Raw genomic sequence first — 26,693 nt, forward strand, 5'->3', positions numbered from 1 at the left:
AGAAAGAATCAATTCCAAAATTCAAAATTAAGTTTAGAAAAAAAATAATTTAAAAAGATTACTTGAAAGACCTTTATCCCCTTGGCCTCAAATTGGCACCCATAATAAGATGTAATGTATCTTCTTATTTTCATATCCCTTTAATGTATATATGCTTATATTATATCCATATGACAGTTTTAGTGTTAAATATTTCATTATTAGCTTTTAAATATATCAAAAATTAAAATTTAATTATTAAATATAGATTTACTAACGTAATAAAATTTTATTTTAGTAAAAGGAATCCTATAAGATCTAAATGATAATAAACAAATTTTTAAATATCAATACTTCTAAAAGGTAAAAAGGAAATTTAAATGGTAAAAGCTTGAGATAAACTTGCCTGATTGTACATCTATAAAGAGTTATATGCCATGCAATAGTCTTTGGATAACATCTATAAAGAGTTATACACCATGCAATAGTCTTTGGATAAAAGAACTTATTATTGGTATATACGTTTTTTTTTTTCCCGTAAATATTTGATATACATATATAATTGTAGCAATTTCACAAAAAAAATACATACACACACACACACACATATATATATATATATATATATATAGATGTAGCAAAAACGGAATTATTTAGAGAATTTAGGAAAAGATCGAAAAACCAAAAAAAGCTAATGCCAAAGTGCCAAAAAGGGTGGGTGTGCACGTATAGAGGAGAGGAATCTTGAAAGGAAGAAAGAGGTAAGACATAAAATAAAATAAAATATAGTCAATAAAAAATTTGGGTCCTACTTTAAATGTTTTTGCACCTTATTATTTTTATCTCCATGTTTCACTCATTAATGTTTGAGCCGGTATTGCTTGTTTCAGTTGTACAAGGAACTCTTCTATCATCCTTCTTCTCCTTCTTTCTCTCTCTCTGTCTCTCAACCCATAGAAACCAGGAAAAATAAGAAGAAGAGCAAAATATTGCTTTAGGAAACAAAAACAAATCATGTCTTCCCCAAGCAAACGCAGAGAGATGGACTTGATGAAACTGTATGATACTTTTAACTCTCTAATTCATGAGAAAATTTTGCACTTTTAGTTTTTTATTTTTATTTTTTTGGGTTTTGACTTGTCGTGTTCTGATTTCTCAAAAGAATTTTTTTGTTTTTTTTACCTGTTTCCTATTTTTGTTAGGATGATGAGTGATTACAAGGTAGAGATGATCAATGATGGCATGCAAGAGTTCTATGTAGATTTTCATGGGCCCAGTGATAGTAAATCTTCCGTACCCATGTCTTTATTTTTCCATTTTCACTGCTTCTATCATGAGTTTTTTGTTTTGTTTTTTTATTTCCTTTTTTTTTTTTTTTTTTTTTTTTTTTTTTAAAGCTTGCTGAGATGTTTGCTTTAATGGGTTTTTGAAATCCTTCTTCCTTGATTTAGCCTTGTTGATATTTTGTCGATGGTATTATTTCTGAATTTAAGCTAAGAATATTTTGAAATATAAGTCAAAGCTAGGAATATATATATATATATATATATATATTATCCTTTGTGGAATGTCTTTTTAATTCTGTCTACTTTCTAATGTTTGTGGGTTCAAATTACTACTTTGGTTTCGAAATATAATTTATGTCATCTGGCTGCAGCTTTTGGTCCAAATCTTAAAGTGTGACAATCTAATAAGATTTACAATAAAAAAATTTTGTCACAGTTTTGTTCCAAGTAGAATAAAAAGATTTGCACTTCATTTTGGTGGCATAGATATTTAACTTACTTTTGCTGCTAAATAATATTTCCTCCGTATGTATTTTGATGGCACCGGCAGGTCCTTATCATGGAGGTGTATGGAGGATAAGAGTCGAACTACCAGATGCTTATCCCTATAAATCTCCATCAATAGGATTTATTAATAAGATCTACCACCCAAATGTTGATGAGATGTGAGTATTAAATGTTAATAATTTATGCTTGTCCACATTTGGCAGTGTGCCGCATTCCATAACTTAAGACAGGGATGGTTTGCATTCTAATCATATTGGTGGATTTTGATTTCAGGTCAGGTTCTGTTTGTTTAGATGTTATCAATCAAACCTGGAGCCCCATGTTCGGTAAAAAAAAAAAAAAAATCATTAGGCCTTTTTTCTTTCAGTAAAGTTCAAAGCTTGTTACTTTCCTGTTTTACAGTTGAAGTTATTGGTCTCATTTATAGACATGCATTGTTTCTAGATCTGGTAAATGTGTTTGAAGTATTCCTGCCACAACTTCTTCTGTATCCCAACCCATCAGACCCTCTGAATGGAGAAGCTGCTGCATTGATGATGCGTGATCGCACTGCTTATGAACAAAGAGTTAAAGGTATTGATCCTTCTTTAAGAGTCCTGGTTTCTTATTGCCCATTCCATGCATTGCTGGAGCGATTTCCACTTTTTTCTCCAATATCTGCCACCTTTATTTTCTTCTTTTTTTAAAATTTATTTAATTTATATTTTTGGCTTTTTGATATCTGTATCATAGATTGTAAAATATGCTGCTTCAGTGTAGTGCTGCTTGACCACCATAGGCATGTCTTTCTTACAAGTACAAATGTTGCTTTTCCATGTATACTTTTAAAGTATGCTCTTATTGTTTACTTGTAGTAAGAAGCTAAAGTACTATTCAAAGTGAAAGGAAAATGCATGTTTGACAAATTATTCAACAGAAGTTCTCTTATTAAAGAGTAGGAGAGCTTCTTGTGGTGTACATGCTGCTTGTGGTAACAACATTTCTGGTGGTTCTACAGCACTATCACTGTTATTGTTAGCTTAACAATGATTTTGTGGATATAATGATGTTTTGATGATGTTTGATGCTGTCAATGCTGGAATTGTGAAACAGAACATATATATTATATATACACACACACAATATGCTATCACTTGCTTCCATGAGAACTTCCATAATGCCTTATTGAACTTGTTTCAAGCTCAATTTTCTTAATTTACTGCTTTTTGCAAAGAAAAATTATTAGATTTTCCTGTTGAACTTGACTGGTGGTGGGTACAGCAGTATTTTATCTAGACCAACAAATTATGTTGAGTTGTGACTTTAATTGGAATAACTGGAACAAGCTAAACAGAAAACAGCATTACTAGCAAGTTGGACTTGGGTTGTCAAAAATGCAAAATCAAACTCCATCAATTTAGTTTGGTAGTCAGATACTGATGAGCTATTGTTGAATTGCATATGTCAGCATTGAATTGGTTTAGTTTGAATCTATGAAGTAGTGATACTGACTATTGAGGCATAGCAATAGTCTTACATTGCGGACAGTACAACAAAGTGAATCTCTTATAGTAGTAAATTATACATGGACAGTGCTTAAGTTGATGATGCTTTTTGGATGTTTGTAAAGCTCTTGAATGAGGCTTTACAATGAAGATCATCTTCACCAAGATGCTTGTAGGAATTAAACACAGAAAATATCATGATCCTTGGAAGTTGGGTTTATATTCCCTGTTCCCAAGCTTCTACTGGATGGGCCTGATAGAAATGGGATCTATGCATTCTTTTTGTTAGATGTGTTGTTTGTAATAGTGTTCATGGCCAGTTTGTCTTTTATGGCAATAAGTAGTGCTGAAGAAAGGATTTACAGGACTTTTAACCTTCTTAAAATTGTTGAAACCAACATGATTTCAGGTTTGGACTTGTTGTATTTGTGTTCCTTGGTAATAAAAACTACCTGTTTAACATTGTTATTAACAGGATATTTTTTGATTTCAACCTTTGTAACAATACTTCGAACTGAATTTCATGAAAATTAAATAAAATTGAGACATAGTGAAGCAATTTTATTTAGAAATTAAGAAATAGGGAAAGAAACTCCAATGTGGTAGCTTCAAGTCTTTGAAATCACCAGACCATAATCCTAGTCTGGGAGACGGGTTCTCCATTATATTGAGAGGATGAAAAAAAGGTATTTGGAAGTTGTTGGGTTCATTTTTTTGACAATCTAGTTCATTGAAGGTTGGTGTGCATTGAAGGCTTTGATCTTGCAGCTTTCTTTGTTTTAACAATACTTAGTATTCAATACAGAAAAAGAGAAAAAAGAATGAAATGAAAAATTAACAAATAGGGCAGTATTTTGATAATGTAGTGCCTCAGAGACTTATATATTTCCTCTTAATGCTTTTTTTAGTTTCCAGATTAGTGGAATTATATCCTTCTGTTCTGTCATTTCCAAGATTATGGTTAATTCTGGACTGTATAGATAGAAAGAGGATTTCTTCTTTCTGTGGGCCAACCTAATTTCTTCTTCTTGTAACTGATATCTCTATGGTAATTAAAAGTTTCCTCTGATGAAGCAATGGTTGTATTTGGCTAACTGTATTAACTATTTGCATATGAATGATCACCTCTAACCGTTTGGCATCTTAACTTCCCTTCTTGTCAATGAGCAATAAGGTCTCTACTTAGCCCTTTTACTGATCTCTTGTTGGGATAATTTTTTTGACTAAACCAATGATCCCATTTGCTCTGGAATTTAATCTTCACAATCTCAACAAGTTGGATATATTTAGATTTTACATGAAATCTTTTTTCCTTTTCATTCATGATGCATATTAACTGAAAGTAATGAATTGTTTCCATTTTAAGTGGTTGTTAAGAATCCTATTGATTTGTAGATTATTTCTGTGCAACCAACTTTAGATTTAACCGACACGTTTATTGTATTGCCATATCATCCAGAATACCGTGAGAAGTATGCCAAACCAGAAGACATAGGAGCCATCCCAGAAGACAAATCAAGTGATGAGGAATTGAGTGAAGATGATTCTGATTCCAGTGATGAACAAGTGGCAGGCCAAGCAGATCCATAGGTGGTTCCTGGTCTGTACTTTCTGTAACTCTATCTGTACATAATGTTTAAAGTTTCTCGCAAATTCATCCAAAACTCCAACGAGGACTCTATATTGGGTAGGGGAAAGAATTTCCTCATCCTTGTGTATTTGCTTTCTCACTGTAAATAAAATGTACTATTGGTTTCAAATTTGCAATATTTTCCATATGATTTTAGGAGACTGCCATAGGGCAGAGCGGGCAGTCATTTCCAATACGCTTCCGCATGCACACGCACACTCGCACACGCATATAATATGTTAACAAGGTGGACTAATGATGGATCAATGGTCTATTTCTAAGTCAGTTGATAGCCTGCTGGAATTATTGTTTCAGGCCTAGTGACTTGGTAGTTGAAAGATCTGTGAAAAAAACACTAGAAACTGGTATTTTTTTTAAGGAGAAATGTGTAGGGTGCACTATTACTTTCAAAACAGAGGAAGTTTCTCTCGGAAAATTAATATGAATAGTGACTATAATATAGTGGGATGGTAGCCTTCTACTTCTCGTTCTGCTTGGAGAGGTTCCATGTTAATGTGGTTTATGTTTTGGTTGAGGAAGAAAACCAATTTCTTCAATGTGCCGCTGAAAGATCGCTAATTGTTTATTTGGTAGCTTTGATCATTTATTACATCCTTAACAGAAACAAGCTACTGAAATTATATCCTTAACAGAAACAAGCTACTGAAATTATAATAGCCTACTCATATGGCCAAAATAACTCGAAACCTGAAGCTTCTTTGAATAAGTAGTTGATAATTTTATTTTAATATGTGAATTATAATATCGATACTTAGCAAGTTATTAGTGTTTTTTATAAAAATGGAAAAAGAAGTTATTGGGCTTCTTAAAGATGAAACTATCTACGACAAATGCAATAGAATGCAAATCCATATTTATATTAATTAAGGAACAAAGCAATAATAGCATGCAAATTTTTGCAACCAAACAAGAATAACAATGCCTATTAATTAATGGCAAAACAAATTAGTAGAACCCAAAACAGTGACTGAATGAGTGCAGGTTCTGAAAGTAACCAAGTGTCATTGTTTCTTCAAGAATATTCAAAATAAGGCAAAGGCACCTTCAATGAAAACTGGTTTGACAGAAATGGTCAGAATTTTGGATATTCCAAAAGCCTCTGTGAATAAGAGAAACAAAATTTACATGGTCAAGAGTTCAGAAAAGTCAAAGATGTTGAAGATTAACAACAATAAGTGAATATCTACACAAGGACTTCATCTATCAGAACAGCCTTGTCATGAGGCAGAGACAAGAGGGCCCTATTTGCATTCCATGGAAATAGCCTGCTTTGTAACATAAAATGGAAGACATTAAAAACCTACACTATATTAACAATAATTGGCTAATTTAAACTTGTACAGACCAAAACAATGGCCACTAATAAGCTCAGCCACTGTACTCAAAAAGTGACAAATTCTTACATACATCCTTATTCTATTCCCTTTTATGACTGTCATAGATGGCTTGGCCTCCTCTTCCCAGAATCTGTCCTTAATCTCTTTACAGGGTTTGCCCAACCAACAGAACCCCCTGCTGCTGCTGCATTTCCGGGTTGAGCAGCCTGGTTAGCCCACCCTTGTGAATGAGTGGTTTGTTGAGTCAGTCTCGTCTCCTTTGCAGCTGAACCAGACACTGGACTTCTGATGCTACGACCCACACTAGGGGGTGAAACAGGGCCAGCTGATCCAGTCCTCGCCTTAACCACAGTCTTCTCCCTGTCTTTCCTTTTCTTCTTGCAAATTACAAGGTCTCCTGGATGCAGGGGAGAATCATCCGGCTGAAATTGCTCCCGGCTACTTCCACTTCCATGTCTCGATTCCTTAATGCCTCTCAATCTTGTTTCTTCACCGCTAATAATAGGTCCTCGTTGCTGAGGCTTCTGTGGAGGATTAGGGTCAGGTTCCATATCAGTTATGAACTTTTGTCTCTTGCTTTGGCCAACAGCTGCCTGCCTAGGGGATGGAGCAGCAGCGGCAGAAATGGGGCTAGAAAATGAAAGTGAATTTCTGGCTTCTCGAAAATCTGTGTCTGGAAATGCAATTTTCAAGATATCGAAGAAAAGATCATGTACTTTCCTGGCTTCAGATCTTACCTGTGCATTATCAATCATCATTAGGCTCTCAAATAAGACATGGAAAACTCCTTAAAACTCCATTGACAAGGACAGTAGTAGAAGATATGCATTAGAAAATTAGGAAAAATGCTGGAATTAATTTGAGCAACTTTGAGAAAGATGACTTCAAAAACTTTAATGGAAATTTTATTTTGAGATTATATTCAATCAGATTAAACATACATAATCTGATTTTGTGAGAGCTCCGCTTACCTCAGTCCCCTGACCCAGAGAAAAATGGAAAAACAAAATAGCAAAGACAACAATGTGCATTCATTCACATTAGTAATTTTTAAAAGTGAATTAGCACTCGAATAAAAAAGCACAAAACATGTTACAAGTAAACATTACGGAAGCTTCAGTAACAATCTCAGGAAAGTATGCAAAATCAATGAACTGGTACAGTTGTGCACAATAAGAAAGAAACATAGTTTAAAATTGAGAAATTGTACCTCATGTGAGAACCCATAAAAATGCATTGCACCTTTCAACATCGACTGCACATCAAATACCAGCTCCATGACTCCACTATACTCTAATCTCTCTATACGCTGATCGATCCTTCGTAAATCCAAGAGATTATTCCCCGATCCAGTCATATAACCAGAATTTTCAATCCGCTTCCACAAATCCATGAGCAATGGTACAATTTGATGACCTTCCTTATCTATTCGCCTTTGGAGCTTACTAATTACATTCTTGCACTGCAATAAGAATTAGGTGAGCACAGCATCTAATCAGAACTAAAGAACAATTGCAGTAACTAAATTCATACAGAATGGTATCTAACTTTGACCACATGTAACAACGCAACAAGTAGGCCACAAAATAATTGATATCCATTTTTGGCATTCAATCACTCATAAACTTGGAAAAACCAAAGCTTTTTTGGAATAGAATAATGTGTGCATGTGCATAGTGATGGTAATAAAAAGCAAGCAGCAACAATAAGCATAATTTATCACTTTAAATTCAGAACATTGCAGAAATATGGTCAACTTGTCAGTACATACCCTTCTCTGAATGATTTCAGGCATTTTCACACCTAAAACCGAAGCACTACTTGAATTTACAGCTTTCCCATCCCAATTTTCTCTGGGATGTTCAGTAGCATCTTCAGCAGGACCAGACAAGGGATTCAGTCTTGTAACTTTTGGTGAAGCATGTGATTTTGAAGCATTGCTTATCCTCCTTGAAGGCAAATTCCGCCTATTTTTTGAGGATGAATCACTTTGCTCATGCTTTATAGCATTGGGATCTCCATATGTTTTCATTTCAGAGTCGGACCTTAACTGTGATTGATACTTATGTTCCACTTGGAATGGCAACAGTGATGAATCTCCACGTTGAAGAGATGGTATCTCATTGTTAGATTTTTCATCTGGCCTTTCCACAGTATGACGAGGGCGAACCCGTAGACTACGCTTCCTCTTTATCTTGGGTTGCAAAACTTGTTCATCTTCAGCCTCATCACGGTCATATATCAAACTTCCAGATTGTTGGTGGTCCATATGAGAATCTCCAGATACTGCAATTTCCCCTTCCTCTAGATCATCCGGCTGGAAAATATCGAAAGATTGAAAATAAACAGAGAGCACAAGAAAAAACCAACAACAATAAAGAAATAATGCAGAAAGATACAACACATACCAGCCTTTTTGAGACAGAACCTGGCCTACCATCTAAGGCAGACAGAGAACCGAATTTCTGCGAAGAAACTGAAGGAGACACCATCTGTGTCAATCTTCGACTGTCTGAGGATGACCCTGAAGAACCAGCTTCTTCAAGTACGTGATTAGTTCCCATTCCTTCTGGAGCCCGAGGATATTCATATCCACCATCACAACCAGGACCATCTTCTTCCACTTGATCATTATTGACAGGTGGTGCTCCAACAGCACCACTAAATTCATCATCTTCAAATTCTCCAATTTCTCCCTCTTCCTCATGCATAGAATATCCATTCCTCTCATCGGAACTTGCTTCCGAGTATTCTCCATTTTCATCATCCAATTCCTTGTAATTAGGATGCTTTTTACCCTTGGGCCGCCCCCTTCTTCTTTCAGTCTTTTGAGATGAATCAGAACCCATTTCACTGGATTCCACACCAATATTACCACCCAATAAGGTCTTTGATGGCCTTTTTGACAAATTAGCAATGGCGGCATTTACTTCTCTAGTACTGGCTCGAAGCCACTTAGGTACCTGGTTATAGCTTGTCATCTCCTCAGTCCAATCCAGTTCATCATCCATCTGATCAAATAATTCAACTTCTTCTTTACTTCTAGCAATCATACGATTTACCTCCTGCAGTGAGGGAACATCATGGACAGTTTCTTGATACCTCTCCTCATCATGCAACAACGTCTCCAATGTCATGCGTCTCTCCTCATGTGTCGTTCTCTGGTCGAAACGCCCGGCATTGATGACCTCATCAGCCATGTCTATCTTATATTGTTGAATGTTGTTCCTGATAAGGCCCTCAATAGACCCAATGTATCGATCCTTACCAGCAAGGTCATCCTCCGAATCAACTGTACCTCCACTTCGCAGTTCATCTTCTTTTTGATGGCTAGAGATTTTGTCAACAACCGCTTCCATATAAAGGACTTTGACTTCTCTCGTCTGTCCAATGCGGTGGGCTCTAGCAACTGCCTGTTCTTCATTTTTAGGATTTGGATCAGGATCATATATTATCACAGTATCAGCAGTCTGAAGATTAAGACCCCGACCAGCAGCACGAATACTAAGCAAAAAGATAAAGCAGTCTGTATTAGGACTATTGAAGTCCACTATGGCTGATTCACGATCTTCTAAACTAGTTGTTCCATCAATTCGCCTATAGACAAGTCGCCGCCACTGCAAATATTCCTCCAATATATCAAGGAGTTTTGTCATGGTACTGAAAAGCAGTACTCGATGCCCTGTTCTCTGAAGTTTAATAAGTATCCGATCTAGGATCCACAATTTCCCACAAGATCTCACCAGAAAATCTTTCGAAAAGTCATTGAAATAAGGGTAATTAAGCAAAGGATGATTACAAGCTTTTCGCAGCTCCATGCACCTGTTATTTAAGGTTTTATACACCTTAGCCTGGTAAATTGGATTTTTCTGAACCCTGCGCTTCTCATCTTCAGGATCAACTCGAAGAGTACCAGTAGATTTGATCCAATCATAAATAGCACTCTGGATAGCTGACATTCTACATCTTAGAACTACGGAAACCTGCAAACCAGTAACCATGCTAGAAATGAACCCTAAACCACATAGAAAGAACATGATAATGAAGGAACAGCACAACAGCATACCTTTGGTGGAAGTGAACCCTCCACATCTTCAACACGCCGTCTCAGCATAAATGGCTCCAATATTTGATGAAGTCGGTGGATGATGATAACTTTCTTTTCAGTCTCTAGCCAGTCATCTTCTGCACTCGGTGTAGGGCCTTCTTTTTGGAAGGGTTTTGAGAACCAGTCATGAAATGCTTTACGATTATCAAATACCTCAGGAAGAAGAAGATTCAAAAGTGACCAGAGTTCCTTCAAATCATTCTGCAATTGAAATTTACCCCAAGTTAAAAAAAATGAGGAAATAAATAATACACAGAAAATATTAAGAAACAATAATTTAGGGAAGAATATGAAAATTTAACTTGATTATAAATATTGTCCATCAACAATACAATAAATCTAAGATTCATAGAATTAAATAAACATATACATCATTTCTCTCGACTCATCTCAGAATTTTCATCTCCACTCTTCAACTAGATATACTTGCTTAATTCTGCCATTTTTTTTCCATTAACTAAGGAGAACCTTTAATAGGGTCTTATTGAGTGCGTCCAAACATCATTAACAGAGAATAATTATACAGTATACTTCTCACAACTGCATCACGTAGACATGGATTAAATCCGCATTCAAAAAATATAGCAATCTTTTTAAATTAAAAAAAAAATGAAACCACACACACCCCATTAATCTTCAGGGCACATTTATACCCTACTTTAAAGTAGAGATATAAATATCCTATTTCAAATTAAAGAATTAATTATCACTAAAAGGTTTACCAATTACAATATCAAATTAACATGTCAAATTAATTTAAAAGTTTCCATTTGATTTCGCATAATCATTACAAAGTATCCAATACTGACACAAAAACAGCAAACAGAAGGACATACAAGAAGTCATCACAAGGTCTTAAAGTCGCCAGAAAGTAAAAAATGCAAATCAGGTCGTAAACAACTGACTGAAGTAAAAATCAATGTAATTAATCTCAGGCTTCATCTAGAACTCAGCAAAGGCGTGGTCTATACACATCATCTAGAACTCAGCATAAGCTCAATGTTTCCTGGCTCGAGCAGTCATTTGTCATCTCAAGGGAAAACGTTATAATGTTTTTAAGGTCTTTAAACTGGATTCTGCTGCACTATGTATTTTTATACTTACAAGATTTGCAGATTTTACAACAATCTGAAATAGAGATCAACCACATTCAGAAACATTCAACTAATGGTCAATGTTAGGATCATACAACATACACATGCACCAGTTGTATGCAAATGTACATAACAATCAAAAAAACCTATCATGAAATCCTCCAAAAGCGAAAAATATTAACTATGAGAAGTTTGAAATGGTATTGTCAAAGTTGCACAACCTAATCAATACTCCAAAAATAACAAATTAGTGTATTTATAGAAAACCACATGCATGTACACCTAGGGACAATTTGTCATTGGATGTGATTGCATGGCTCATGACAGTGATAAACAACCTGCAATGGTGTCCCAGTGAGAAGCAGACGCCTCTGGCAACGATATCTATCAAGATCACGTGCCAAAACTGATTCTCTGTCCTTCATCCTTTGTGCTTCATCAATTACAATGTATTTCCAATCTATTTTTGAAAGTTTTGAACGATCATACATGATGAATTCATAAGTTGTCACAAGGACATTGAACTTCAAAGCACAGACCTCCTAAAAAAAAGCAAAAAGAATAAATTATAAAGGGGAAAAATAAAATTGCAAAGAACCATAATACCAAGAAAATAAGCTAATGCGTATTCTTACTTGAGAAAATAATTTTGATCGTTGATCCTTCCCACCAACATAATAGATGCATGACACAGATGGCAGCCAATTATGGAGCTCACTCTAAAAATTGAAATCAGGGTGTTATGTTAGTAACTAAAGAAGAAGTCTTATTTAACATAGATTAGAAAAGAAGCCAACCTTCCAATTCACCAAAACAGCATTTGGAACTATTATGAGATGTGGGCCATAGTTCCCTTTGAACTCCATCAAATAAGCAATCAATGCCATTACCTGCATAAGAAAATGTATAGCTCATATGGGTAAAATATCAGGCTGCAAAAGAAATAGGAGAAACAATATGAGCCACCCGACATATGGTGTAACAGATCCTTCTATACGGCCTACCAAGTTGTCATAACTATAAAAATAAGAAAAGGCTCCTTTTGTTAAGTGAATTTCAAGCACTGAACCTAACAAATAGTCACCTGTACAGTCTTTCCAAGGCCCATCTCATCAGCCAAAATTCCATTTAATTTGTTGTTATACAACGAAAGCATCCACTGCAACCCAACCTGAAGAATCAACCACATAATAGATAAAAGACTAAAACCAACAAAACAGACACAACAAAAAGATCCAAAGTATATGTTTATTGAACATAGCAACCCACAAGCTGATAGTCTCTTAGGGTTCCAGCTCGTAACATGGAGGGCTGCCTTAAGACCCTTTCATTAACAGCATGTGCAAGATTGTAATACCTATTAACAAGCACAAGAAAAGAGAAACAGTTGACAAAAAGAATTATGTGTGTGTAATGAAATGGTTTGTAAACAAAACACACTGTAGAGAACCTCCCTTGGAATTATGTAAAAATAGACATAGAGGCATAAGAATAACATGCGAATACGGACTCACAAAACCAACTTTCCATTGATATTTTAAGAAATCAAAGATATTATCAAGTAAATAATCAACGTACTTGTTAACAGATGAGCTATCTCTGGGTGCATTCATTTCCATAAACCGATTTCTTATCATCACCTCCTCACCAGCACAAGCAGCTGCTGCCCTAACTTCTTCCTCTGAGAGACCCTTTTGTCAATAAACAGTTAATTATTAGAAATATGATTCCAGGGTATACGTCGGCACTAAAATTACATTCTGTGCAACAAGTTATAGGGATTTATGAAAAATGTTAAACAGTAAAGACAGCCATCAAAAAGTGAAATTTAGCAGAGAGAGATCAGCAAGGTATACCTGCAATCGTGCAGCAGATGCAGCAGCATTTGCTGCCTCCTCCACTTCCTGCTGATTCTTGGCAGCTGTTATTTTACCTCCCAGTTTATGTAGATATTCTTCTGTCTGAGACAAGAATGATGAGAGAACAGCATATCTCTCTGCTGCATCCCCTGGAATGTTAGTCTGTTGTTCCAGTAACATCTCTCTATACCTATCGACATCATTATTCTTCAATGCTTCCATCCTTTTGTTACGATCATCATCCTTTCTCTTTGAAAACTCCCTCAACATTCTTTCATGATATTTAGCAACTCCCCGGTTGCGAGCAGTACGTGCATCTCGTATGGCCCAGTGAGCCTCAAGAAGTTTTTTACGCCATAGAAAAATGGATTTCAGCTGCTTATCTCTCATGGCTTTCTGAGACACCTGCACTTGTCTAGCAAGCTCCATGCGCTGGCGCTCACACAATCTCACAAATTTCCTATAGGGCCTATCAGGCATTGCCATTATCTCCTGCTGCTGTAAATCTATTTCATCCCTTAATCGTGTCTGTAGATCTAAAAGTCTAAGTTTTTTCTCTTCAATCTGCAACCGCACCACAAGATCTGGCCTAATCCTTTTCCTTTCCAAATTTACAGCCAGTAAACCTCCAATCTTCTTTATATTTTCTGTCCTCTTCTTGTTAAGCACTTCCACACCTTCCTCAAAAAGAAGATCTTTGACATCATATGCCAATGTTAGATTGTTGTTGTTGTTTACCAACATTCCTGAACCAAAGGAATCATGTTTCCTAGTGAAGAAGGGAAAATCAAATAGAGGCCCATGATACTTTCTGGCAGAGATAGAATCTTTTGACTGGGATGCCGTGTTTGTTGGTGAAGGTTTTTTAACTTGCATTGCATCAGACACAGCTACCTGAGGTGCAACAGCTTTTCCCCTATCTACTGGTATATCACTTCTAACAGGAGCTTTTTGGGCAACACGTTCAACTTCATGGTCTGACTTGACAGGAAAAACAGTAGGCTGCTCTTCTTTTCCAGAAGAAACAACTGGTCCAGGTTCCTTCATCATTACTGGTGTACCCTGCACATGACCAGTTGATACAGATGCTTTATCATCTCTTGTAAATGCTTCTTCTTTTGAAATATTTTGTTCATTAACTGATGCCACAGACTGTGCATCTTTTTCACTTGATTCCATATGTCTTGCACGGTCTGCTACAACCTTCCCAGCAGATTTATCAGGATTGTTTCCTCCACCAGGAAGAAATTGCTGCTGCAGCTGCAGCTCCAATGGTGGTGGAGCTATAGCCCGAAGAAGCTCTTGTGGAAGACTACCTTCTCCTTTCTATCAAAAGACAGGAAAAGAAAATAACCTTGTCAAGTTCACAATTATAAGCATCAAAAAGTATACCAATGTCCAGGAAAATCAATCAACATTCAATTTATGGCAGCATGGAAGAGAGTAATAAACATAGCAATATTCAAAAACCTTAAAGTAATAAACAGAGAAATATTTAAAAACCTTAATTCGCCTAAATGCTAGTATCTGTGCTTTAAGAACATGCAGTTGTTGTTTGGTAAACCCAAATCGCTGTTGTGACATGTTACTAGCTGGTCCACCTTGTGACTGGACGTGGCTGCCTGAAGCCCTGTCAACGGTAGCAGCAGCAGCAGCAGCTTGTGGAGAAGATCTATTCAACTGCCTAATGTATTGCATTTGCATACTTTCCGAGCTGCTTAATGGATTTTTCGCATGCAAAGAGTGGTCCATACCCTGGGACGTACTTGGAGATGACTGCGGGGGATGCATTAAAGGCATTCCATTTCCAGATACAACTGAAGGTCTAGGAGGCACTTGATTCTCTCTGCCATGAGAAGCAAACTGCTGAACTGTCATGTTGTTACTATTGCTAACAATAGCAGCGTTAGATGTTGAGCCAAAAGGGACAGGTGAAACCGTCTGCTTGGCTTTTGCCGGTCCTGACTGCCCAGATACATCACTAGACGAATTAGCATGAGGCGAATTTTCACTTGCAACTGGAGGAGAAGTAACTTGCTGCTTTGACACTGGGACAGACAATGATTGTGCACCCATATTGCTTTCATTTGCTTTTTGTTGACTAGCCATCCTAGATTGTACAAGTGGAATAAGCTGTGCCACCAAATTGGCACTTCCAGGTTGTGAAAGATCAATGTTATGCTCAAGTGCCCATGCCTGAACTAGCTGCAGCTGAGTCATTGCAAGCTGGTTATTTGCCATGTTTTGCAAGGTTTGCTGAGACTGTGGAACCTGCATAGGTCTTATGATATTTCCAGGCATTAATTGTCCAATGACTGCTGGCTGGATTGATGGTTTAGACTCACCCCTTTGGTCAGAAGCTGGTGGCCGTCCTTGCTCCATCTGCTTCTCTCCACGAGCAACCTGTTCTGAATTCCTGGATGACGATGCTTGTACCTGACTAGCTGCATGCATAGAAATGAGTTCTTGCATTTTCATATTTCCCATTCGCATATCCTGATCCTTTCCAGATGGAGGTCCCAACAATCCCATTTTAGCTTGCTGCTGTGATTGCATTGCCAAAGCTGACTTCTGTTGTGCAGTCTGAAAAGCATATTGAAGATAAGCTTGATGAACTGGATTTAGCATTTGCTGCTCAGCCCCTTGACTCCTATTCTGACCTTCCTGGGAGGAACCATGGTGTTGAGCCAACTCAAAGAATTTCCTTGATTGTTGAGGCAGTTGCATAGCAGTGGGAGATGAAGAAAAATTGCTAACTCCCAAAACTCCTTGAAGACTGCCAGCTTGATACGCTAGAAGGGCTTCATTCCCATCAGGTTTTCTTAGTAACTGCCATTGCAAAATGATAAAGTAAGAACCTTTGTCACATCATAATTTTGTATGGAAAACCCACAAGCACTTTCTTAGTAACTGCTGTTGCAAAATGATGTAGTATAGAAATCACATCATAATAAGACATGGAAAACCAACATACATTAATTGCTTGTGGATTAATAATAAAGTTCATCAATTGCAATAAACTGATTCAAAATAAACAAAGGTCAGAGTAGGTGATTTATATATATATATATATATATATACATACTTTAGAGATAAGAAAGGACATTTAAATGAATGTATGGAGATTGACTCAGATTTCAATAAGGCAGCAATACTACACAGGGCTTCAACTTAAATAAACAGAAATTCATTGAAAAAAAAAAAAAAGAAAGAAAAGAAAAACAAACAAACAAACAAAAAAGATGACTAAGATATCCTTTGACAATCCAAAGAAAGTTACAAAGTTTTTTCTTTTTTCTTTTTTTTTTTTAAAATAAAAATAAAAAAGGACAGCATTCATGGGACAAGCATATCAGTATGAAGCAATTGGTCAATCATAATGTGTAGAAAACAGAAAATGAAACATAACGAACTCCAAATATAATTCACAAGAGATAAATGAAGAAAGTGACAAGCATCTAGGTACACTGCACCTCGAGAGTAATTAAAAAAATGCAAACAATGAATTCTATCATATTCATATTAAACAGAGAATGATACTAGAAACAGCCAAGATCATTCTTCATGAGGTCATCTAAGTCAGCTGTGGTATCAACTAATTTACACTAGTTCTATAAACTACTTCTACATTTCAACCCAAAGGTCATTTTACGATAGACCAGAACAAGGCAGAGTAAATAACAACACCAGGGAACAAAACCGAATCACCATAAGATTTTCTCAATACATTCCAAATTAAAATTAAAAAGTATTGTTGTAAAACCTCAAAACAAAATTTTATTAATGAATGATCATCACCTATAAATTAAAGCCCCATACAACTTTAAGTAAAGGTAAATAATGAAGACAGCTGCTGTCAGCAGACACCGCATTTTTTGTGATTAATCTCTCTTGAATTTAACTTTGCAGAGATGATGCCTAGTTGCAGTTAGCAAGTTCAACGCTAATGTTGGTTACATGCATACATCCCTAGTTCGAGTCCATAGTTACCCAAAAAAACCTACTTGCTCAAGAGTTTAAGTGAGCAACCAACTACTTAAGCAAATGAACCAAGGTAGCAACTACAAAACACAGTTCACGCAAACCAAAACAAAAAAATAAATAAATAACAAGTATATATACTACAAAAACGCTCCAAACAAAGTGCATTAATCTACATAATTTCTCACAAACTCAAAGTTTCCTACCAACCCAGTTCCAAGAACATTTCCCATTGTACAACCATTGGACGTAAAACCCACGTCAACTCCATTAAAAACGCAAATTTATCCTTACACATTTCCAAGGCCACTCCAAATCACCAAACCCACATGCCAATTCAACCAACTAGTGACAGAACCCAATTGCATTTGCATAAATTACCCATTTCCAAGGCCACTCCAAATCATCGAACCCACATGCCAATTCAACCAAATAGTGACAGAATACAAAATTGCAGTCACGCTAAAAACCATTACCTGCCTAGACCCTATTTGCTGCTGCTGCTGTTGCTGTTGCTGTTGCTGATGCTGATGCTGCTGCTGCTGTTGTTGTTGCTGCTGCTGCTGCTGTATGGGATCAAAACCCAAGTGTGGCGCCGACACTGCAGATGACGACGAAGACGGTGACGCAGCCGATGAAGTCGATGCTGCCCTCCCTGCCGGTCCCGTCCCCGGATTCCGGCTGGGCCCACCACCACCACCACCAGCAGATTGCATTCGAATTATACCAAATTCGGGCCAAACAAACAAGAACCCCTGATCACCCAAGAAAATTCACAAAATGCCTACCAAATTAAGAAAAAACAAAAAGTAAAAATAAAAAATAAAAACCCAAAAAAAGCCCAAAACCCAAATAAATAAAAAAAAGAAAAAAAAAATCCCTCCAAATTTCGCAAAAACCCTATCTGGGCCCTCCGATCCCAACGTTCCAAAAAAGAACAAAAAAAAAAAACTCACAGCTCAAAATCTTTTCTCTCACTAATAGGTTCCGCGAAGTTTCTCTCTCTAGAAAAATGCGGAATTTTCGGGGTGTGGGGGCAGTGTGGTAACGATGGGGGATTTTTTTTTCCTTCTTGTTTTTTTTTTTTTTCCGTTTTTTTGTTGCCGAGCTGAGAAAGAGAAGCGAAGTTGACGGAATTGTCGATTCAACTCCCACTCCTCCTGTGTTCTTCAGAGTTTTTCGCAAGCGATTCGCAAAATTTTTCAGTCAAACCCTAGACGATTTTTCCCCTTTGCCCCCCTTTTTTTCCTATTATTTTTTCCAATTTCATTTTTTTTCTTTATTTGTTTCTTTTAATTTTCTTTTCTTTTTTTTTTTTTCTTTTTTTTTTTCTTTTTTTCTTCCTCAGGTTTGGGTTAATGGGGAAACTTTTATTGCTTTATGCTAACAACGAGGTAGCCTCCGGTTCTTCGTCTACGGTTAAGACATTTTTTACACACAAGGATACAGTGGAATTTGAAAAACCCTTGGAGTTTTTAATAATTACGGATACTGCCATTTCATTATTTTTTCTTTTTCTTATTGGAATATAGGAGAATTAAATGTAAAAAATATATTTGGTTATATGTATTTGACTCAGATTCCTCTTTTACCATTTAAGGCTTACCTAAAAATAAGTTTTACATTTATTTACGTATCTTTATTATTTTGGAATATATCCAACTTTAAATTTACTAAAATATGATATATACATATATAGATATATATAATGTTCATCTACAATACAATCATAGCTATTTTTTAGGTATTGAAAATAACAATTACTAAAAAAAAAATTTATCATAGTTATTTAACTTTGTGGAGCAGTAACAATGATTCAATTATTCCTATATATCAACATTGTTCTATATATGAAGATTCTCTTTGTCATAATTTCTACTCTTTATAATTGCTTTCAAAGGAAATTATGGCTTGAAGTATTTTTGAAGATTATAAATACTTTTTCAAAATTATTTAAACATTTTCAAAAACAGTTTTTTTTATGCATTATATCAAATAAGGTGAAATTTTAAATTAAAGTAATCATAATGATAAATAAAAATAAAAACTATAATTGAATTGGCTATAAAATAATAATAATAGTTACTCCTATATATATGGTACTAATTTTATTGGCAATGGCATCGGTGTGGTGCTTAGTATCATTTTCCCAAAAAGAAAAACAACAGCTTTACCATTGGGATATTGTGCTCTTTACAACTTCTTCAATAAGAATGGTCATTTTACATTTTATTTCAACATGAAAATGGTATATTATATATTTTCCTTCTTTTTTTTTTTTTTTTTTTTTTTTTTGTCTTTTGAGAATATAAAGACAAAATTGTCCCAAGAAAAAAATGCACGTGTGTTTTGAAAGGTCTTTTCCCTTGAGTCTTGACAAAAAAGTAAAGTATATATACACGTACTATTTAAACTCCAAAATAAAAATGATAATAAAAAGTAAAATATTCCTGAAATATGTTTTAAAAAATTACAGTTTAATACAATTTCGAATGAAAAAACAAAATTCCGACCTGCCGGATTCGAACCAGCGACCTAAGGATATCTGCTTTCTACAACTACAGTCCTCCGCTCTGCCAACTGAGCTAAGGTCGGTTTGTATCAGCGGTGTGATTACAATAATTAAATCTCAGAAATGTCTGCTCGATAAATGTATTCGGTAAATAATCTAAACCCGATAGATTTAAAACTTGACAGGGCTTAGCCTTTCATTGCTCCTGAATAGAACCTTGATATATGTTTCCATATCTATGCTTTACTTGGCCACAAGATAAAATCAGTTGGTCCATTTTTACTTGGTTATTTCACAAATTTTTTGATATATAGTAAAAATTATAATAAAAAAAATCAAAACATTAAATTACATTAATTATTTAAAATCACATCAATCAATTTTTTGTTACATATAAAAAATTTGTGAAAATACTGTACCAAAATAGATGATTCAAGAACTACTTAGTCTTGGTCTTTTTTTTTTTTTTTTTTTTTTTTTTCCCTTGGCAAACCATATACACCAAAGTAAGGTAAACAAATTGTCAAAAAGCCCATGAAAACTCTATAGTTAGTGGCCTATGGGCATTGGGCAAGTGGCTTCCACATACACAGGTAAAGAAAGTATGGCACTTCATTGCAATTTGCCAGATAGCAGTCAACCCCAAAAGTTTTTCTTTGCTTAAAGTGGATATCAAATTTTCCAAACCTCAAAGACGTTTAGGCTTTTGGATCAATTAGCTTGAAGCTTTTATCCATGGTCCTGTAGAATAGTTTATTGTTTCTCACAGGGCATTTTCTCAGTGAAAGAACTTTACCACTTGACAAAATAAATTAGCAAGATTCCATTCTTATTCCTTTACACAATTTGATTTTTCAGTAGGAAATATTGGGTTAAGACCAGAGAGTTACCTAGGAAGAATATTATGGCTTCAATTTCATATTTTATATAACATAGAGAAGATCAATGCCTCAACTATCATTATTGAAAGCAATAACTGGAAATAAAATTATTTATATCAATGCATTTTTCAATAATATTTTCATTACAACATGATCAACAACAACATTTTATCATTAAAAAAAAGCCTTGGTACTTTTGAACAAGCCTCCTTCCTAGAATCAGTCTACTGAAACTGGTTGCATGTTCTCAGCCTCATTCCTCAGTTCTTGAAACAGGACAGATGACAGGTATCGCTCTCCAAAACTCGGATGAACAGTCTGAAAGTTAAAAAATACAGCTCAGTTTAACATTTGTTTAAACTATTATCTCCTACCGTTGTATAACCTTTATATATATACATATATATATAGCTGGGTCCATTTCCTATCAAGTCAAGCTTTTAAGATTAACAGCAATTTAGCATGGCATCAAGGTACAAAGCATTCAGACTTGTATGGTTTTGTGTTCAAATCCTACTAATCCCATTTATGTTAATTAATTGTTCTACTCGTGCAACGCCCAATCTTTGTCCCTTGTTAATGGACAGGTTTACACATAAGGGGAGTGTTAAAACTACTATCTACCATGTAGGCTTGAGGATTGAGTTGAACTTACCACAATAAGTTTGCCTTTGTTCTCTGGCATTCTAGCTAACCTAAGTGCTGCCACTGTATTAGCTCCAGATGATATACCTACCTGCAAAATCCAGATGGACAACATAAGATCAACACCGAAGCAAATGAAAGTTTCAACACTAATAGAGCTTCAATGTATTTCCAGTTCAAATAAGGTCACAAATTGTGATAGATTAAACATGTGTATAAATAATTTTGAACATTATTTGAGCACTTACAAAAAGTCCTTCTTTCAAGGCCAATTCTCTTGCCATATTTACAGCATCTTCACTGCTAACCTACAAGACAAGTTTCAACATAACAATTCAGTAAAACCAGAACTCCAAAATCAACAGCATTATGAATTTCCATATCTTTTTTTAATGTAAAGCAATTCATCAAGATCGATAAACACCTCTAGAACTTTTTCCATTAAATCCATGTCCAATATATCTGGTTTGAATCCAACACCGTTGCCAGTAATTTGATGCGGACCTATTTCAATGTACAACATTCGGAACCTTTGTAACTTGGGCAACCAACAAAGCCTTTTGAGGAGGAGAAACATTTTAGATAACAAAACTAATAGAAAACTGAGTTATTCACAAAAAACTTTACCTGGTTTACCACCATTTAGTACATTACTTTCAGCTGGCTCCACTCCATAAATCTACCATTATAAAAACAAACACAAAAATTATCAGGAAATGAAGCTACAATGTAACAGTAAATGTTCAGAATGCTTTAAATATACAATAAAAACAATTAAAATTACCTTAGCATTGGGATTTCGGGATTTAAGGTACTGTCCAACTCCAGTAACAGTGCCTCCGCTGCCAATCCCCATTACAAAGATGTCAACTTGTCCACAAGTATCCTCCCAAATCTCAGGTCCCGTAGTTTCAAAATGCACCTGTTAATGTTATTATTTTCCAATTTTCAAGTCAACAGACATCAATAATCCATTAAACATGAAAAGGAAAATATCCTAAAACTGCATAAAGCAGGACTAGAGAATAATGTGATAATGTTCAATTTTAAGGGCAAGCATAATAGACAAAGTTTACTTGAATAAGTGCAGTAATTTCTCTTATCATGAATAGAAAATGTGACATTTGGTACCTTGGTATTAGCAGGGTTTGAAAATTGTTGGAGCATGAAAGCATCGGGTGTAGATTCCAAAAGCTGATAAGCCTTCTTAACTGTTCCTCCCATCCCCTTGGTGGGATCAGTGAGTATTAAGTCGGCTCCAAATGCTCTCATAACCACTCTCCTCTCTAAACTTGTGTAGGAGGGCATGGTCAGAACCATTTTGTAGCCTTTCATGGCTGCTATGAACGCCATACTGATTCCCATATTTCCCGATGTTGGCTCTATCAGAACTGTCTGTTGTAACATTATATAGAAGTTACAAAATCTAAAGCTTCAGAATTAAAGTTATAGAACAATTAGCAGATCATAAGAAAAAATACATTCACACACACGCATTTCAACTTACCTTTCCAGGAGTTATTAAGTTCTTGCTTTCTGCATCATTTATCATGCTAAGTGCAGGCCTGATAACAGAATCAAACACATAAATTTTCAACATCATTCTCATTAGGTGACTAAAATGACGTTAACAAGGATCAAAACAAGTGGTACAGTGATGAAAGGAAACGACGAACCTATCTTTGACGCTAGCAGTAGGTTGCATCATCTCCTGCTTAACAGCAATATAAGCTCCACAGCCTTCACTGACTTTGTTAAGAAACACCAGGGGAGTTCTTCCAATGAGCTGAAACATGATCAGAAAAGCATATGCATAATGTAAAATATTTACATAAAAACATAGATAGCAAACTGTAGTTGAAAAGCATATGTAAATGGTAAAAGAAATATTGCTCATAGTCAATCCTCACTAGTACAGCTCCATAGCAAATACTCCTTGTAAGTAATTTATTTAGTCCCACCAAGGAAAACAGATTGTATAAGTGGTATGAAATTTTGTCCATTTTTCCAGTTAATGGGCAGCTTTTTATTGTACAATAAAGTTCAAGTTCTTTGAGATTTATGCCTTTTGTACCCTTTACAAAATAGGCATCAAAGATAATGATGTTTGAGCTATCCAAATCCAGTAAGTTGTAAATATGGTTAAAGTAACAAGGATAAAGTTCCAATCCAAATTCCGTCTTTTTTTTGTTCTGGTTTTGGCTGGCTGAAAAAAGTCTTATATCATGTTTTAATTGGGACCATCTCATGTCATGTGGAACCTAGTTGATGTGTATCCTTCTATTTCTCCTAGCCATATCATTGAAAAATTAGTCAATTTCCTAAAAACAATACCCAAAAAAAAAAAAAAAGGAAAAAACAAAATAACAAAATAATTAGCACAGTAAATGGGAAGTAGAGGGCAGAATCATTCTTTATCTTTACAAAAAGCCAATAGTATAATTAGCACAGAATAATTTACTATTTGCATAATTGTTACTAATTACTTAAAAAAAAATTTTATCTAATAAATAAGTTTTAATGAAATATAGTTTATACTTTTCTCCAATATTTTCTAATTTAGAAAATTTTTTTATTTCAATATTTCAAGATAATTTTTAGTTTTTATATGCATTTGAAAATTTTTTTATTTCATTAACTTTTTTTTTTTTAGTAACATTTTCTTTTTACATTTATATATATATATATATATATATATATAAATATGATGTTTATTTTTTCACAAATTTTTATACGAGTGGCAACGGACAACATAATTATCCATTATTCAATCAAACAGAAAATAGTTTTATATAGACCATTAAAATTTATACAAATAATAAAGTAAAATAAAATAAAAAAGAAGTTTATATTTTCAAGTGACAGTGAAAGAAAATGAGAATTGAAGAACAAAAACACAGAGAGAGAGAGAGAGAGGAAGAAGATGAAGAAGAAGAAGTATGAATAATTTACTTGGGGAACATCTTTTTTGATATTGGTCCTGGGAAGATCCTTAGGGAGATTTCTGAGTCTCTCAGCAAAAGATGGAGAAGCAATGATAGGTTGTGTAGAGAAGAACCTCTTCATGAGCGTAGATTGAGATTCAGAGGCTCTTTTCTTCAGGAAGCTCCTCATCAAAGAAGCCATTAATGGAGCTTCAAAAGCCAAAATAACACCTTCAAATTGTGTGTTCCACCAGCTAAATAATAATAACCGTAGGTAGTGAAAAGAAAATAGAGCAGGTAATGCCAAATGGGTTTCAAGGGATAAAGGATTATTGAATAACCATCTCTATTTATATACAATTTTCAACAACTTGATTGCAGAGTGGGGCCGGTATAGGAATCCAATGGAGTATATACATGCACTCAGTTTTTTTTTTTTTTTTTTTTTTTGAACCTTTTACTAGGTTTGAATCTTATGCTTACAAGTACATTTTTAATGGTTTTATTTTCCATTCATTTTTTTTTTTTTTTTTATTTTTTGGAACCCATGTTTGAATCTTGCATTTAGTAGCATATTTCAAATGATTTACTTATGAGACAATTACCTATTTTTAAACGGAAGTAAGTTTTGGCAACTTTTCTTGTACATTCCCAGAGGAACTTGATTTGGAATTTTATTTACTTTGCTTGGACAAAACCAATTAAGGACGTCATAGAACTTATTTGAATATTTCTAATGACTATAAACAGAAACTAATCATTTTTATCATATGTCATCATTTATTAAACAGAAACTACTGTATTTGATTTTTTTTTTGTTTTTTTGTTTTGAAAATTATACATCCATCTCGTTTGCATATAAACATCATCATTACAAACATAAATTGCCTTACTTATGAATATGTATGGTAGGAAAAAATAGGGGAATGAATAAAATAGCTATTCCATTCCATTGTATTAAATAAATTTTGGGCATATTCCTTAAAGATTAACAATTCTCTAATTTTAAGGAATACATATTCTTTATAAAATCTTAAATAATAATTATTTTCTTGTCCAAATATGGTTAACGTTTTTTTAATACAAATGAGGTAAACATAAAATTGATATTTCTTAATAATTTTAAATTTTATGTATTGTTTTTTTAAAATATGTAAATAAAAAATATTTTAGAAGTCATGTAAAATTAAAAAAATATATAATATAAATTAAATTTAAAAACAATAAATTATATATTTAATTAAACGTAAACAAAATTTGTAAATAAAAAACAAAGAATATAAATATAAAATTATAAAAATTAAATTAATTTTTTATGCTAATCATTATATCTTATTCATTAACATAACCAAAAAAAATGAAAAAGATTATTAATTCATTTATCTTATACTTTTTTTTTAGAAATGACTATTCTCATTCTATAAAAAATAATTATTCTGTATATCAAACATAATCTAAAAATATTTAAAGAACATATGGTTTAGGCCATTTCCAATAAACTCTTTTTTTTCCTTTTTTTTTTTTCTAAGAGAAAAGATGAAGTATATATTAATCACTCTAATAAACTCTTTAAATGTGTGCTAAAAGGAAATTTGATTTCAAGATTAAAACTTTGAAAAAAAAAAAAGGAACTAAATCATTTTTTATTTATTTTGACAGTCAAAATGAAAAAAGTTAACTTGGCTATACAGAATTAAACTCACTTTTGATTTGCATATTATAATATTATTTTCAATTTAATATATAAAAATATGATACAAGTATTTTGTCAATATTATTCAGACTCATTTTCGTTGGTACAAATTAGAAAGTAAGTCAAACAGTAAAATATATTCTTTTTGGTGAATAAAATAGTAAGTTTATATAGAAAGAAGAGATTAAAAACACAAGTACATCATTTAAAAAAATTGAAAAAGTTAAGAATGATATTGACGGTGAATTTTTAAATTATAGAAACATGCAGTTTGAGTTCAATGCATGTGGCCTTTGGAGGCGACTATGGTCAATGAAAGGAATATTTATCACCTTTTTCCAATCGGTGGAGAAGCCGGCGTCTTGTTTTTATTTTTTATTTTTTTTGTGTCAAAGAATGGACCAAAAATACATACAACTTTTAGACAGGTGGCTTAAAAAACCTACGAAAGCACCTTTAGCAGATTGGAAAGGCCAAAGAGTTGTTGCAAGACGCAAGATTGCATTTTGCTTCCATACAAAATGGATATCTCTCTTGCTTTCTAAACACCAAAACCGAATTATTAGTCTCATTTCCCTCCAAACACATAATAAAAATACAAAGATCAAAACAAATTTATATAGTTTTTTTTTTTTTTCCTTTTTATTGGTGTATAATTATACATTGTGTGCTAGGTTGTTTGGCACTAGTTAGGAGAAGGCATAATATGTAAACTATGCTCTCTTATCCTTTTTGGTTGTCATATATAATAT

General features: G+C 34.2%; 3 protein-coding genes and 1 non-coding gene across 6 annotated transcripts; 1 reads left to right on the plus strand and 3 right to left on the minus strand.

Moving 5' to 3' along the window:
- The first annotated feature begins 630 nt into the window (after positions 1-630).
- Positions 631-5,016, plus strand: LOC107404052 (ubiquitin-conjugating enzyme E2 4). Its single transcript, XM_060812628.1, has 7 exons — positions 631-740; positions 870-1,037; positions 1,182-1,261; positions 1,816-1,930; positions 2,046-2,098; positions 2,217-2,345; positions 4,716-5,016. The coding sequence occupies exons 2-7, from the start codon at positions 994-996 to the stop codon at positions 4,844-4,846; spliced, it is 552 nt and encodes a 183-aa protein (XP_060668611.1). The 5' UTR covers positions 631-740; positions 870-993; the 3' UTR covers positions 4,847-5,016.
- Positions 5,017-5,965: 949 nt separating this feature from the next.
- On the minus strand, positions 5,966-18,642 carry LOC107404055 (ATP-dependent helicase BRM). Of its 3 annotated transcripts, none has more exons than XM_048465091.2 (15): positions 18,243-18,642; positions 17,763-18,041; positions 14,809-16,134; positions 13,303-14,631; positions 13,025-13,137; positions 12,716-12,803; positions 12,531-12,617; positions 12,244-12,336; positions 12,082-12,165; positions 11,785-11,988; positions 10,311-10,553; positions 8,653-10,227; positions 8,016-8,561; positions 7,455-7,706; positions 5,966-6,981 (listed from the first exon to the last, which is right to left on the minus strand). In XM_048465091.2, the coding sequence occupies exons 2-15, from the start codon at positions 18,000-18,002 to the stop codon at positions 6,343-6,345; spliced, it is 6,819 nt and encodes a 2,272-aa protein (XP_048321048.2). In that variant the 5' UTR covers positions 18,003-18,041; positions 18,243-18,642; the 3' UTR covers positions 5,966-6,342. The 3 variants fall into 3 exon arrangements, with proteins under 3 accessions (XP_048321048.2, XP_048321049.2, XP_015866481.3); XM_048465092.2 differs by having other exon boundaries at positions 17,763-18,070; XM_016010995.4 differs by having other exon boundaries at positions 17,763-18,642.
- A 1,151-nt stretch (positions 18,643-19,793) lies between these two features.
- Positions 19,794-19,881, minus strand: TRNAY-GUA (transfer RNA tyrosine (anticodon GUA)). Its single transcript is given in 2 exon segments — positions 19,794-19,829; positions 19,845-19,881. It is a non-coding gene; the product is annotated as a tRNA-Tyr (tRNA).
- Positions 19,882-20,775: 894 nt separating this feature from the next.
- LOC107404050 (bifunctional L-3-cyanoalanine synthase/cysteine synthase 1, mitochondrial) lies at positions 20,776-24,586 on the minus strand. Its single transcript, XM_016010990.4, has 10 exons — positions 24,277-24,586; positions 23,001-23,110; positions 22,832-22,889; positions 22,456-22,719; positions 22,109-22,246; positions 21,952-22,003; positions 21,749-21,828; positions 21,573-21,632; positions 21,335-21,415; positions 20,776-20,997 (listed from the first exon to the last, which is right to left on the minus strand). The coding sequence occupies exons 1-10, from the start codon at positions 24,448-24,450 to the stop codon at positions 20,899-20,901; spliced, it is 1,116 nt and encodes a 371-aa protein (XP_015866476.2). The 5' UTR covers positions 24,451-24,586; the 3' UTR covers positions 20,776-20,898.
- Between the last annotated feature and the right edge of the window lie 2,107 nt (positions 24,587-26,693).

The sequence above is a fragment of the Ziziphus jujuba genome, chromosome 11 (genome assembly GCF_031755915.1).
Source record: "Ziziphus jujuba cultivar Dongzao chromosome 11, ASM3175591v1".
Lineage (NCBI taxonomy): Eukaryota > Viridiplantae > Streptophyta > Magnoliopsida > Rosales > Rhamnaceae > Ziziphus > Ziziphus jujuba.

What these genes read in the sequence shown, in the direction of transcription:
- LOC107404052 (XM_060812628.1), top strand. Translation starts at nt 994, where the DNA reads ATGTCTTCCCCAAGCAAACGCAGAGAGATGGACTTGATGAAACT. An exon ending in AACCTGGAGCCCCATGTTCG is followed by an intron (nt 2,099 to 2,216) that starts GTAAAAAAAAAA and finishes CATTGTTTCTAG; the next exon opens with ATCTGGTAAATGTGTTTGAA. An exon ending in TTATGAACAAAGAGTTAAAG is followed by an intron (nt 2,346 to 4,715) that starts GTATTGATCCTT and finishes CATATCATCCAG; the next exon opens with AATACCGTGAGAAGTATGCC.
- LOC107404050 (XM_016010990.4), bottom strand. Translation starts at nt 24,450, where the DNA reads ATGGCTTCTTTGATGAGGAGCTTCCTGAAGAAAAGAGCCTCTGAATCT. An exon ending in TAATGGAAAAAGTTCTAGAG is followed by an intron (nt 21,633 to 21,748) that starts GTGTTTATCGAT and finishes CTTGTCTTGTAG; the next exon opens with GTTAGCAGTGAAGATGCTGT. An exon ending in ACAAAGGCAAACTTATTGTG is followed by an intron (nt 20,998 to 21,334) that starts GTAAGTTCAACT and finishes TTTAACTTTCAG; the next exon opens with ACTGTTCATCCGAGTTTTGG.
- LOC107404055 (XM_048465091.2), bottom strand. Translation starts at nt 18,002, where the DNA reads ATGCAATCTGCTGGTGGTGGTGGTGGTGGGCCCAGCCGGAATCCGGGG. An exon ending in TAGCATTTAGGCGAATTAAG is followed by an intron (nt 14,632 to 14,808) that starts GTTTTTAAATAT and finishes GTCTTTTGATAG; the next exon opens with AAAGGAGAAGGTAGTCTTCC. An exon ending in CTGAAATCATTCAGAGAAGG is followed by an intron (nt 7,707 to 8,015) that starts GTATGTACTGAC and finishes TTCTTATTGCAG; the next exon opens with TGCAAGAATGTAATTAGTAA.